At 35.3% G+C, this 15,388-nt stretch overlaps 1 protein-coding gene across 2 annotated transcripts in view; it reads right to left on the bottom strand.

The window, feature by feature from the left end:
- The window catches only part of BBS9 (Bardet-Biedl syndrome 9), a 286,254-nt gene that overhangs the window by 158,105 nt on the left and 112,761 nt on the right, over positions 1–15,388 (bottom strand). For both annotated transcript variants that reach the window (XM_058024837.1, XM_058024846.1), the window contains one exon: positions 468–650. In XM_058024837.1, the coding sequence (XP_057880820.1) occupies positions 468–650 (183 nt within the window). The remainder of the gene's footprint in view (positions 1–467; positions 651–15,388) is intronic.

The raw sequence follows: 15,388 nt of genomic DNA, 5'->3' as shown, positions 1-15,388 counted from the left end.
TACACTGAGGACAAAGTATGGCAAATGATTAATCAACTTAAATGTATGTACTGTATTTGCTGTGCATACCTTTTATATTTCTATTGGAATGTGGACATGTATGTTATAGAACATTCATATTAGAGTCTTCAAAACCTGGGGGTCTTATTCTGTTTATCCTAACCACAGGACAGAAGGCGAAACTCAGCTAAATTTATGTGAGACATTCCTACTTGGCTTGGTAAGGAAAGGCAAAGCAGAATTAAACTGGCACCACCCGTGTCCTCTTTTGAAACATTCTATAATCTACTCCTACTTTTCCACTTTGCTGTGAAATCAGCACAGTCTGCACCAAACACCTACTTAGTAAGGCTACTGAAATTACTTCAAAGGACAGTCTTCAGCAAAATACAGGGAGAAATAAGGAAATTTAAGGGTTTAAAGCTGTGAGAATGTGCAACTTTTAAGCAGCTCTTACAGATCCTTACCAGCTCTTGTGTATCTTCTGCTAATGGCAAAAACGTAGCTTCCAAAATAGCAACTTGATCAGTGCTGAGCTTCTGCCACAAACTAATCAGCATAATCACCAGATGGGTGGCACTTTTCAACTTTGCAAATGCCTGGAACATGTTGGCTTGATTTTCTTCTGCTGCATCTGCTAGAGCTATTACCTGCAAAAATTACAAACATCTGTTAAATATAATTTTACCATCCGTGAACACTCAACACTGAAATTACCTTTGGCACACTCTTGTTTTCCTTTAGAAGATCCTGAGGAATTCTGTTTTCCATAAACACAAACCACAGAGCATTAAATGAGTTATCATTTATCTAGATTTTTCTTTTGCATACCCAAGGCAATTTCAAGTCCATATGGCAACAGGATTAATCCATCTAGTACAGTAAGTGTAGAAAGGATTTTGTTTAGAGCATATTTTTAAGGCATTCCTGAAATTAATCCCCATCATATCACATAATACGTGACAACAAACTAATTTTCAGGTTTATATCACACACTAATCTCCATATGACCAGTAAACCTACTGTATTAATCAAAAACAACACATTGATTTTATGCTATTAAAAAGGCAGCATATAATTATTTCCATTGGAACACAGCTGCCATCTGTTATTTTATTAACTCTCATGTCTTTCCATGTTTTGCCCTAGTTCCTTCAGCGTTTATGCCAAAATGTAAACATTATGGATCATGTATATGAAGGCAATATCACTTTAAGTCCCAGACATTATGAAAGAATTTTCAAAATAAAATAAAACTAACAGATTCACTTCTAATACGGTAAGTGTTTTGCTGAGTACTTCAAGATGGGGAAAACCAGAGAACCTATTATATGACACTCGTTTCAGAAATCATTTCAATAGGCAATTGCTGTAACTTCAATATGACAAGAGACTTTCCACAGTATTTGCGCTGGAGTACTCCAAGGAAAGGAAAGGTACAAAGGTTAGGGATTCATCCTGGCGGAGCACAACTTAAAAGACCTGTTCTCAGGAGTGCCATTATATCTCCATGCTACCCAAACAACACTTGGTTTACAGAAGCGTTGATTATCTGATTGTTATTTAAATCAACGCAAAGCACCTCTCTCAACCACTTTCTGTTTATTTATTTGCAAGACAGGGTAATAGGTGCTTGACTGGAGTTGTGAAAAGCCTCATAGAAATGCAGTTAAGTGTAATTAGTATTACGGCAGAATTTACAAAGTACAACTTGCAGAGCCTGATCCATTAACATTTTGGCAACAGCAGGAAAATGAAACTACTATATGATGCATCTTCAGCAGGGAAAGAGAGCCAACCAGCTGTTAGCATTTGGTGGAAGAAAACTATTTTTAATCTGCAATGCTGGCATTAGAGATGTATGTGTGTTCCCTCCAAGCTCCCATGTGACTGGGAAGATAAAGAAAACAGAATTTTAGGGAACTATAAATATGAAACATTTCAAACAAAATGTGTTGATAGCTTTTGTTTTAGATTTTAAAATGTAATCTTTCCAAATAAAGCAGAAAACCCACAGGACACCCATGAGTCCAAACACTACATAAATCAGAGCCAAGTAACAAAATAGACAAACAAAAAACCCCAGCTAACCATGTGAAGGAGAACGAAGAAATTAATCCCAAGCAGTGAAAACCAACATACAAACTTTGGTCAGAGAACAGTAATGATATCACCAACATGTCACCTGATGCATCTGTGTTGGCATTCAGTTTGCTCTGACCAAAGCCTTGATGCTTTCCACACCTCATGTTCTACAAAAGGTGAAGTTCCATATCACAGTCACTTTCCAAGAGTTATGGGTGACAAAGCCACTGATAAGCAGCACACTATGTAGCAACCTACATCAGCTGTCTGTGACCCATGTAACAGTAATTTTATGCATCGTACAGCTTCATCTTTCTGAGACAAGCAACAACAGTAAAATCTTCCTCAGTCTAACAGAGCCCTTCAAATATCTAATTTCTTTTCCTGTCCAATATACAACTGAAAAATTGGGAAGAACAATGAATGAAGATGAATTTAATATGCTAATGAGGTGTGCTCATTCACTGGTATGCTTCCACCAAAGTCATCACTGACTGGGACAGTACAATTCAGAATTCCTGGCAAGCTACCTGTACCCTACCATGGATAATGCTCAGACAAAATTAATTTTGTTGAAGATCTAAGCAAACAGAGTTACCCTTGTGTGACAACTACCTGAACCCCACTTACATAGCAAAGGCTACTTTCTGGAGTCATTCATAAATTCCCAGGTGATTTCTCACTCTGTGCTACATTTCAGCTGACATTGTCCTATGTACTTCAGAAACACAAACAGCATAAAGAGAAGTAACTGACATGGCCTTTTACCTTATGGAGCCTTCATTTAAGGATTGGTTTCCTTCCTATTTTATAAACATGAACAAAGGAGATGCTCACCTTTTCACAGGCTCTAGGTGTAAAACAAATATATCCCAGTACTTCCAAACAATACCAGATGTACCAAGTCCAAAACCTATTTTGAAAGCAGTTTCATAAAAACCCTTAAGAAGAACAACTATTAAAAGTTCTTCTTTGGCACAAAATTCTACAGTACTCATGCACAATAATATTAGGCAAATGTTATAAAAGTGGTAGACTTAAGTTTCTAAAGGAGAAGTGCAGTCTTTAAGCATTGCAGGTCACTGAAACATAGTAATTAAATCTTCAGATAACTGCACATATACAAGCTCTACTTTAAACTTACAGAAATAACAAGGAGGAGGAAAAACCACTTCTAAGCACTAATTATTCTGTTAACAGATGAAGTGACCCAATATAGCTTTCTGAGATCTGGAATATCCAGGACACATGACAATACAATATGAATTACCACACTATAACGTAGGCACACACAGATGTAGTAATTTTTTAAAAGCCTCAAGACTAAAGATTCCTTGACAATACATGGTTACACAGTAAATACTTGACAGGAGAGGGGGGAAAAAATCTTTTCTCATGGAGTAAAATTACCCTAAAAATCTCCCAGGACATGAGCTACAAATTTTAGAATTATTCTGGGGCTCTTCATTCAAACACTTGCGGAATTTAGGAATGAGTAAGTTTTAACAACATGACATTAATATTTTTAATCATTTTATTTTTGCCTGAACATCTCTATTTATATTTTGTAATATTTGAGGAACATAAAGGATCTGTACCCTTTGCAATCTGAGACCCTTGTCTCTTCAGACTCAATCATGATTTCTCCATCATTTCCCAATTTTATTTTCAGTTCCCAGAGTAGCTGTTCAATCTGTTTAATATCTATTTTATCAACTTTCTAAATAGATATAAAATCTTATAAAAAAAGAAAACCTCTCCCTGTCTCACTTTTTCACAGGATAGGTAGGAAAATGCATTGCAACTGACAGTCTCAAATGTAGCTTACATATAAAGATTTTAGACCAACTGGAAACTATTAAGTAAAAAGTCCATCTATATGGCATGAGACCTATCATTGCCTACTTAACATTTTTCTTTCTCCTTCTTCAATATCACAAAGCTTTCAAACAAAGAAAACTAAAAATAAGTTTTTCAAATGATCTTTCTAAACTTTATGAATGAAAGGAAAGTATCTGATGCAGGAAATATTTAAGAGACACTGAAATAGTGTGGATATACAATATTGAACATATATTTTTATAACTGATCAAAACTCACTTTTGATTTATATTATTTTATTTTTTCTTCTGAACAGATCCCTACTCTATTTCAACACATGTAACTACAGAAAAGTAAAGGCCAGTTAAATTATTATGAAAGTATACTGTAAAAAAACAAGTAATTATCTCTAGACAAAGATCATGTTTAACATTTTTACTACATTTCATACTGTCACTTGCAATGGTAGAATTGAAATCCAGATTTTTTTTATAGTCTTAAGAACTTCATACCCCATCACTATTACAAGGATTTGACTTCGATAATTTCCAAGTATAGAACATTTCTCAATGTTTTCGGCCTTAAGTGTTTAAGCAGAAAGATGTCCCTCCATGCTTTTTTCATTGCTAAGTAGGTCTTGTAATATGTCAAGCATGTGAAAACGGTAAACTAATGCTGATGCAAGTTTTAAAACCAGTCAGAGTTCTCCATCATTAGAGGTAATGTAAGATATTTTTAGGTCTTTGTTTAACATCCAGCAATAACTTCAAAATTAGTTATGCCTCTTGAAAAAGGCTTGCAACATCGCCCACTCTTGTACATGCAGACAAATTTCTTGAGGCAATAATGGACCATAATAATGACTCTCCCAGGCTTCTTCTAATAATATAAAAAAATACAAACACAATTCCAAAAATACAAAACACTTTCTTCTTAGCTGGATAGGAAGTTGAAGAAAATTTTGAAAAAATAAAGGGCAAGAAATGAGCATGAAGTTCCAGGGAGCTTCCTTTGTGTTGGTAGTATATTTTCTTGGAGTCCCTAACACCATTGGGACTGAAAACCCTGCCAGATTTTATGCCATATCCTAAAATGGAAAACAGGAAAAAGAGACAGATAATATGGTTTTCTGTTTTTTTATTTAAACAGAAGAAGAAAAAAAAAACAGCTATTCACAACTGGTAAAAAATAGCCAACTAGTCTTACTGTCATGTAGTTCTAATATACTTGGTTCAGCTTCCAGAATTCTGAAGTAACTTTACTTTTAGCAGAAATGAAGTATGAAGAAACAGAATTTTGGCATTTAAGGAATAGAGAATCTCTTTACATGCCATCCATAGCACTTATGAGCAACTCTTGTATGAAAATTTTGTTACAATATGAAAGGTAACATTGGAAATTTAACTATTCTGAAATGAACACATGGATGATGAATCTCATGGGTCTCTTCTGGCAATTGTTTTTACAGAATAACTTATTGCAAGAAAGTTAATTGATCTAACCCCTTTCAACTACTTTTAAGCAGAATTAGATCTTCATTAAGCAGGATGTTAATGAATACAAAGCAGGAAGAATTGGAGACCTGAGAAATGCTAATTATGGCTTCTTCATTGCTGTTGAACAGGACATTTACTTCTAGTCTCACTCTTTTCCCAATTTTAGAGAAGGAAATAAAACTCAGTTGCCAAACCTAAAACAAGGCCTAACAATTTTTTGTGTGTGGTTTTAAGAAGTCTCCATCACATATCTTAATTCACATAGGATGTGTAGGCATTTGAAGTCAAATATGTTTTTTCTTACAAGCCCCTTTTTTTACCTCTATATCTAAAATTCTTAATGCCCTTGCTCTAGGAGTAAACTTTTTGGTTTTTTAAACAGGCAAGTCTCAAAGTAGTTTCCAAGACAGAGAAGGAGTGATTAGCAGCCTGATTCCCTGTGCAGACCATCTCACTCAACAGCCATTGTGCACAGAGCCTTTGACAGGTGACTGAAGCTTTATGGAATGTGGGCAGAGATATCCATGTCAGAGGGCGATCTTTATCGAGCGCTCCGTCACCAGGAAGAATGAGCAAGTCCCTGTCACAAGGGAGCACTTCTAAACGCCGCGGCGTTCCCACAGCGCGGCAGTGGCGACGTGAGAGCGCACGTTGGGATTAAGCACCCCAGGCCACAATTATCTGACCCTTATGAGAATGTCTCAGCTTGTGCTAACCATGACTGCAGCTCTTTAAATTGTGGCACAGGACCACCATGATGACAACAAAGCTTCAATTCACTAGATGCCAAATACTCGACTTTCAAGTGAAGCTCAACATGGCCTTGATGAGAGAAGACAGCAGAGACAAAAGACATTGCAGCATGATGATCCAGGCTTTATCTGGATGCACACAGCTACCTCCTGAAAATCTACTGCCTCATTTGATCAACATGAAATTAACACGAGTAATTACTATAGCAGTCTGTAACTCTGAAAACAAGAGTTAGATTAAGAAAATACTGAGGGCTGTCAGGGAAGCTGTGTGGTTTTGTTTTCTTCTGTTGCTTCCAAGACAGAATTATCACTAACAGCTCTACTGCACCTTTCCAAATTGGATTTTACCACAAAGCAATACCATCTACAAGCATAACAAAGGCTGCACATTTTGATGACAGTCAACTCAAACACTTATAAGAGCTAAATGCATGTATTGCTTATATTGAGAACCCTCTTTTGCAACTTCACAAATATCAAACTGTGTCTTACACAAAACCAAAGCGGGAGTGGCTTATTGCCACAGAGAATCATGCTTCATCATTTATTTTAATTCTTTCATTTTAAGAACTAGTGACAATGATGTCAATAAGAAAATCTTTGGGGATAAAGTAAATATAATTTCAGCTATACAGCAGCATAGTAGTATAAATATGGTCAGTTCAATAGGAAAAAATATCTCCAGCTTCTTAGTTTTTTCCTCTTTAGAATACTCATTAAGAAAATAGGCTTCTTCTTCAGAAGTCTCTCTCTCCAGCTTTTATCTACATTATTATAGTCTGGATAGAATTATTTTTGAAAATTACTGCAAAATATTTAGTGGGTTTAGAAACCCAGACACCTGAGTGCATTATCCAAAAGTACTTGAGTACCAATACATTTAAACCCAAATTAAAACCCTGATAAATCAATGTCACCCTGTTCCATAGGAATTTTCTATTTTGTCTGTCCTAAGTATATAAACAACCTTCCCAGTAAAATCCAAGAATGAAGACCACCTGGTTAGCTTTACTTTAAATTAGCACATTCTAATTAATGTAAGAAATTCATATTCCTTTGATGCTTAACATGCGACTCTTCATGTGTATAAATCAATTTCAAAATTTTTTCTGTCTTAGTGTTAGCATTCAAAAACACATAATCACAGGGGATTATATGCGGTGCTTTTTATTTAGAGCTCTGGGAATCGGGGTGTATTCAACCCAAATCTAACTCCGACCATACATCCAAAATGATCATGTTTTATACTCTATCTTTACATAACTTTCATGTTAATTATTAAACTTATATTGTTCTATTGTATACATAAATTTAGCCCCTCTCTGAATTTCCAACATAGTTTCTCACTATTCTTCTTATGGTTATATAATAATTACATTTAATTACTAAACAATCATCACATCTAACAATTATATCATTTATCATACTGCTTACGCAGGTGCAGTTGATCTGGGAAAGCACAAAGCCTAACATTTTAGATTCTATCTTTAACTTTTTCCAAGGTTCCACTATCATTAGCAACACTAATGTAGTGGCAAAACTTGCTTGTCCCATCAGTGTTGCCAGTTTACTGCTTATTTAAACCATCTTAGTGCTTTATACTGCTGCCCATCCTTGACTGAGCTTCCTTGTGTAAAGCCATGGGAACAGAAATGAGGAATTCCTTTTGTCTCTGATGTCCCATCTGCAGTAAGGATTACAGTTAAGATTATTTTAACTTGTTTAATATACTTTTCTATATTTGTCTCTTTTTTCCTATATTATTGGCTTTTTATGTTTGTTTTTAAGAATTTACCAATTTTGAGACACCAGATGAGTTAATATGGTCGGTTGATACTAACAATACAAGGATGATTATTTAAATACCTGACACCTCCTCTCAATGGTCTACACACAGGTAAATATTGCAAGCAGTTTTGCCTATGAGAAATTGCAACAGTGAGTAAAAGTAACAAATTTTTATTTGGTACAACTGTTAAATACCAAGATGGGGGGGAAAAATTCTTGGAATTATGCTACAAACGTGTTCCAAAATATATATGGCACTTTGCAATGCATTTAAAAATAAGTTCTACATTACAAAATCCAAATTTAAAAGTGGAGTTATAAAATTAGTAGCTTATCCAAGTGAAGCAACATCTGTTACAAATTACATAAAACCCAAGAACACACTGAGTTACAATGAATCCTTTACTTAACCCTTCAAAACAAAAGTTCTATTTAGGCAAAGGGATGTGCTAAATAGCACACAGATATGTCACAGAATCTGTGATAGTCAATGAATGTTGAAGACAGAGTTCCATTGTGAAGCTGTGGTTGAATTGGCAGCAATGTATATAAAACACAGCCAAACATGAGCTAAATGGAGACAGAGAGGTGGAGAGCTTGGTCTGTGTCACCAAATACATGGCATTATGTAATGATGAACAAAAAAACTTTACAATAAAAGAAAAAAATTAAACAGTTGAAGTTGAATGCTTCAACTGTGTGTTTAAATAAGCTTTGTACCTAAACAAACAGTTGAAAAACCAGAAGACCCAACCTGAAAAGTTTTAATTGCCTATCAGAGCAGTTAAATTATGGATGGCCAAGAAATCAAGACAAACATATCAGATTGTACTTCTGCAAAAATTAATGTATAATGAAACTCAATGGGTCAAATTAAGGATTCATTTACCCCAGTGGGAGCACAGCATCCATTCAGTAAAGGCAAGATTTCATCCTATCAAGGATAACTACTCTCACTGTTATCAGTCATATGCATCTAGTGAGGGGGAAAAGCATTTGCAGCATGTTAGATATCACATGATGAGAGTAGTTTTAGAAATCTAGAATAAATCCACAAATTATTGCTTCCCAGAAAGTACACTGTAAAACAAGTCCTAGAACAACTTCGGTTCATATCTATATCTTATTGTAATAATGAAAAAGAAAAATGTGTTGACAAATACATCTTGAAAAGAGCAATAAGAACAAATCCAAGTAATACATAATACAGATATTTCTCCTCTGTATAAATGAACACAAAGCTATTCCACCAAATTCTATTCTGAGACCTTTAACAATAAAAGTATCAACATCAAACAAATCAGCAAGCCAGCTGAAGATAGAGAAGTTCTAACCTGAATTCCAAGCCACTGCCAATCCCACTTGCAATTTTGGCCCTTCTGCTTTATACTGAATTAACTGAAAAAATTTCCAGAACTCCTCATTCAGATGGAGCTAGTAATTTTAAGTAATTAAAAAACATTGTGATTGACTAATACAGTGTCTAAGAGTAAAAGTAAGGCTAAGAATGATTAAATTAAAACTACACATTCTGGAAACAAATTCCAAACATAGAAACCAAAGAAAATGGATGGCAGGCTAATTAGAAGCTCAGGCTTAACTATAACACTAATTTCAGGACCTCTCTCATTAAAACTACTTTTCTATTTTGAGACACTTATAGACTTTCTCTGTTATTAGTAACATCCTGAGAACACATGACAGTACATTTAGAAATAAAACAAGCTTCCCAAGTCAAAGTGCAAAGGTCATCATACATGAATTGCTTGCTTGAATACTTTGTCTTTGAATTTCAAGTTTTCCATAATGTCTTCTCTTCTTTTTTTACTGGAAGAGACATAACCATTTCCAAACATAGGAACATCACAATGAAATACAGATTTTGCAAAACTCTTTCAAAAACCACAATCTATTAACCTTGAAGAAAATGAAGCAGAGATTTAAGTTGTAGTATTACTGGATTTACTAGGAGGAAAAAAAAAGTTTCAAAAACATCATGGCATCATTTAGGAAAGTAAAAATTCATTGTTCATACAAGGTGTTACAACAATATATTTCAGACAAAAAAAAACTCTTGTGTTTCTCCACAGATGAAGTACAGCACAGACCACATTAATGCTTGCTTCACCACAATACTCAGCAAAAAACCCTTTATGAACTGCATCCTACTTCATGTGATATTAAACTTCTAAGTCAACAGGTACTGCCATACAGGTATGATTACTTTTAGTAGGGTACTTTCATTTTCTGGGGGCAAGACAAGTACTGAAAGACCAAAAATATCCTACTGCCAAGTCACACAGCAGGCAGTCTTAACCTAATAATGAAGCAGCAAAGAGCTGCATCATATCCCTGCCTGAAACCCTCGACCTACAGAAAGAGAACAAAACAAAAAACACCTGACGTAACATTACAGTGTGTTCAACAGCAAATCTTCACTTGTTGATGAAAAGAACACATATTTTTAGGTCACCAAATTAGTTGTGCTGCAGATAATGGCCAAGGATACTCATTCTTCTGCACACCTGGAACTGTGCCTTCTAACTCTTCTCTCAAAGTGAAGAATTAAGGAAATTCCCACCTGAAATACCCTGCTAATTCAGAAGCGCAAAGCCTACAGGTACACAACCAGGTGCAGTTTTCTTTACCAGCACACCTGCCTTGGCCACACAATAAACTTAGGCAGTGCATTCTGCCAGTTAAACTTAAGATTTAGAACTTAGGCAGAAATAAAAACAATATTAATTTTTTAAAAAATTAAAAGAAAACATACAAACAAAACACACAAAAAAAACCCAACAAACCAAAGTAAGAAAATATTCATCCCAAAAAATTTATGTTCAAAATAAGATGAGCCACAAAACAATTGATTATTTTAGAGTATAAAAATCATTTAACTGAGGACTATTCTAATGAAGTAAGCATATCTCACCACAGGCTATGGGTAAGTTTCAAAAAAGTAAGTCTGCCATTATATATGCACATACATACTCACAGGGGTGAGACTACTGTTCAGCATAACATTCTGTGCCATTCTCCCGGTGCACTTCTAAACATAGCTGAAGCTATATGGCTTTCTGACTTTCATTTCAAAATACAGTATTTACTGATGCACTTATGTCACAAAAAACAATTCACAATTGGCAGTAATGGCAAAAGTCCTTCACTAATGTTTTTGGAAATACAACTTATTACCTACTTGCAGTAGGACAACTACTAGCTCCACTCATATCCCTCATTGTTGTTGTCTCCTCAAAATGAATGAAAATATGGAAGTATGGAAGAGCTAGTAAACAGTATAATGAAACACCTCCCAGTATGTTTAGCACCAATTCTCTATCAAAAAAAAGAGCTGTGGCAAATTCACCTGTTTTTGACCTAGCCTCACTACCTATTACCCTAGCATGCTGACAGAAAAGCAAAACAGTTCAGGCCACCTGGAGTTAAGGGGAAGAATCTCTCACTTTTAAAAAGTCTTTGGAGTCACACTCAAAGATTCACAGTTCACCATTGCTTCCTAGAAGAAAGCCATTTTATCCATGAAGGAAAATTCTGACACCATCAAATGTACAAGCCTTAATGCATTTAGATAACAACTTTCCATGCAAACATATGATTCCTCAACTTCTCCTTTATTCTAACAAGCAGCTGAGTTTATGGGGGAGATGGAACAAGATGTTCAGTTTTAAAATTTTAAGTCCTGCTAAGGCTAAGATTCCCAGTGGGGCTGCTAGAGGTAGGGAAGCACAGGGTAAAGATAGCAATTGTCAGGTACAATTCAGTGTCTGAAATGTGATAATTAACCTTGTAACTTTCTCTGGTTCAAATCTTGAAAAATCTCCTCATTGTCTGAGCAGAAGTTTAAGGATAATTCCACTGCATATCCACTCAATTATGTAGAACAGGAAAGAGCTCACTTTTCAACACTAATATATAATCACATGCAAACACACCCCACTAAATTAGTAACAAATGCTCTTACTGATTTTGGCTGAGATAGGCTTTCTGATAAGAAAAGATTTTCCGTTAAAATAATACCCAAAAACTTAATTTAAACACTTTTCTTTTTCCCCTGATGTAATACAGCTGAAGTTCATGCCCCAGTTCAGTCAAATCTAATAATTTTAACTTAGTTTCAACTATTACTGCCATAACAAGATGTATTCAAAAGGGTATTTATGTTTCCTTTATTCTATTGCATCAAAGTTAGGAAAACACATCTGGGTAGCGTACTCTCTAGCCACACTGCAGAACAAAAATTCAGATAAACTTTTTGTCTAGAGGGATGACTAAATAAGTTGGCCAAATATCAGAACAAATTCACTTTGATGTTTTCAGTTGGTGGAGCTCAGAAACATGACCTAAGTTATACAGTTACATCCCCTGAAAGAGTAGCAATGCTCTCTTCCTTCAGCATCTGTCAGGGTAGGAGAGTTGGAGAGAAAGAAGTATTTGTTATGGATGAGGGCAAAACTCAACATGGATAAAATGATAGGAACTTAAGGAAAAACTATTGTCTATTTTCACTCATATTTATGAATAGTCCATATTCATATCTTTTCTAGGACCACCTCCAGTGCCTGCTTCCATTGTTTCCAACAGATGCCTTGGAATCTGGTTAGGAGTCCATAAAGAAAGATGGCATTTGAGACTCACACTGCAGTCCCCACAGCTGGAATCAGACTGCATTGACAGGTTCCATGTAAGTAATTCCCTCTAAAGTGATGCTAAGCCACTTGTCAAAAGTTAATGGTGAAAATATATAAAAATAGATAAAACCTCACATGAGGTGTAGAACAAACTTTCTGAGCTCCATTGATCATGTAAGGAAGCACACAGCTGGCAGGTTGTTAAATGATGGGACTGGAGAGAATTATTGAGCACCATTCCTGTGGAAAGAACTACTATAGAGAACCCACTGTGCAATGAGGATATGAACCAAACACAATGTTCTTTACTAAATGGAAATGGAAAATTCCTAGGGGAATATATAAGACAAAAATAATTTCCCAAAGGATATAACTCCATTGCAGAACTTATGGTTAAAGGAACTGGAGGAAGAAGTGCCTGCCACCCACACAGTGCAAATAAACTATGAAGAACCAGGAAGATATGTACTCTTGCTTTCTTTTGGAGCAAATAGAAGACCACAGCTGCTTAAAACAGAGTGAGATCCACAAAGAAAAATTGTAAGTTGAGGTGGCTAGTTTCCCTTGATTCCCTTTATAAAAGAGTGGAGAGACCATTAACTTTTTTTGAACAATAGAAGGTACCTAACTTTCAATGTCTTTGACTCCAGAAGACCCTTCTTTGTCTCCATTGACTACAGAGAAAATCAAACTTCCCTAGATGAAATCTGCTTTTGCGAATCTCACCCACCTATATCATAGCAAAGCATTCCCACTTTTTTCAAGGGATATCCATAAATGACCCTAAGCCATGAAGTCCATATGAGAAATAGAATCAAAGGACAATTTCATCTCATCAGAGACAATCAATTCATTATCAATAAATGTCTTTCCCTTAACTTGATTCAAATGACTGACAGATTGTAAGCAAGATGTTGCTGTGTTTGAGTATTTCAGTGCAGATGTATTCTCATGCCTCACAACATTGCATAAGGAACCCTAAAACTGCAGGGAGGAGGAGGAGATCTTAGTTTTTTTCTTTCCTAAAAACACTGAAAAGGTTGGAAGAGATTAAAAATTTTAATTATTACAATACCAGCTACCCTTAATACCGCATTTATAGGTGTGACTTAGTGATGACCCCTTAAGTGATAATGAGATAAACTAAAATCAATGTTTTTGCAACACATATGCTTATGAATGGCATTTTCCCCTACTGTTCACAACACTCCAAAACAAAAACAAAGCATATAAAACAGTTCCACATGAAGAGAATTATTTTTTAGATTTCATTAAATCTGACATACGGAATCCAAGGGAACATTTGGAACTTAATACTGCACTGATTATTGAGGGATCTTGTTTGAATTTTTTATATCTACCAATTTAAAAAACATAGTAACCAAATTTGTAGGTTAGATACTCCTAATTTCCTGCACACAGTTTGTTAATTCTACTTGAGAAGCATTCCCAGCATTTCACTATCACTGGGAGTTATTTCCACTATTTCCCTTAGCATCCCACATCTCAGTAGAATGACTGAACTATCCACATACAGAGCCGTGGTAGAGGAAATAGTTTTAAAAATACATTAAAAACCTGCATCCCTTAGTTACTTGTTTCTGAAAATATTATTCATCTTCAAAAGAGTTGTATTTTGATGATCTTTATGGATCCCTTACAACTCAGGATATTCTGTGAAAGGTATCCTGCAAGCAGTTTTCATTGTTTTTTTTTCTGCAGTGAAAAATAAAGGTATCCCCAAGATGGTCAGGTTACTTGGCATTACTCTAAGCCTTCTTAAAACAAGGCAATAGAGCAATGACTATATCACCTCACTTATCAGTCCTCCTGTTCTGCACACTGGAGACACTCCTCAATAATTCCTTAGCATCAAGCACAAAACTGTCCACAATATTGTTAGGTTCTGTTTTCCACAGCTCCTTTTTGACTGGGACAATCAGTTTCCTGCAAATGACTACAGAACTCTACCCTCCTTTCCTTTATCCACTTCTCTTCAATATACCTTTGAAGAGGTGTCTTGAGGTGCATACACACCAAGGCATGTATTCTGAGTCAGATCTTCACATGACAGCAAAATGAAAAAAGGAGAATAGAAATAAGCTCAAAGCAGGTTACATACTGGTATTCCCCACAACTTTTTCCTTCCATATAGCAGCACAGTATTAAATACACAAAATTACCAACAACGTCTTTTGAATAGTAACATGTTTTAAATCTGCAAAAGCAGCCAGAAAAGTGATCCACAGAGAAATTAACCACAAACATTTTAGTTCCCTTAAGAAGAAAATTTTAGTACATTTGGGTTTTGATTCATACAGCCCAAAATCTAATTAATTCTGTCTATAAGGATCTAAAGTTTTACCTGAAAACTGTTAACAGTATTTTTTCCCATTGAAACAAACCATTCCAACATAAGTCTATCCTTCTATTTAAAAGTCAAAGTACAGCTGAAAAACAATCAACATACACTCAAAGCAAACAAGTCTCTTTTATATGGGGCTCAGTTGTTTTCCTTTTTTTGTGCTATTCCTAGTATTACAAAAAGCTACAGGTAAACAGAATTTTGTGACAGAGGAAAGGTTTTTTTAGACCAATGTAAAATAGTTATTCTTTGTCTGAACCTGAAATTTTATCACAGACAACTATACACTGAATCCACATAGCAAGCAGGTTTTGAAACACAATATTAAATATTGTAGATCTAACTACACACCCATACTACAAAACACATTAGTATTAACAAGAAAGACTCAAAAACTACAGTTTAGAATACACCTCACATACCTGTGGT

The sequence above is a fragment of the Melospiza georgiana genome, chromosome 1 (genome assembly GCF_028018845.1).
Source record: "Melospiza georgiana isolate bMelGeo1 chromosome 1, bMelGeo1.pri, whole genome shotgun sequence".
Classification (NCBI taxonomy): domain Eukaryota; kingdom Metazoa; phylum Chordata; class Aves; order Passeriformes; family Passerellidae; genus Melospiza; species Melospiza georgiana.
Note: the sequence above shows the minus strand (reverse complement) of the source record. Positions and strands in the feature narration are given on the sequence as shown.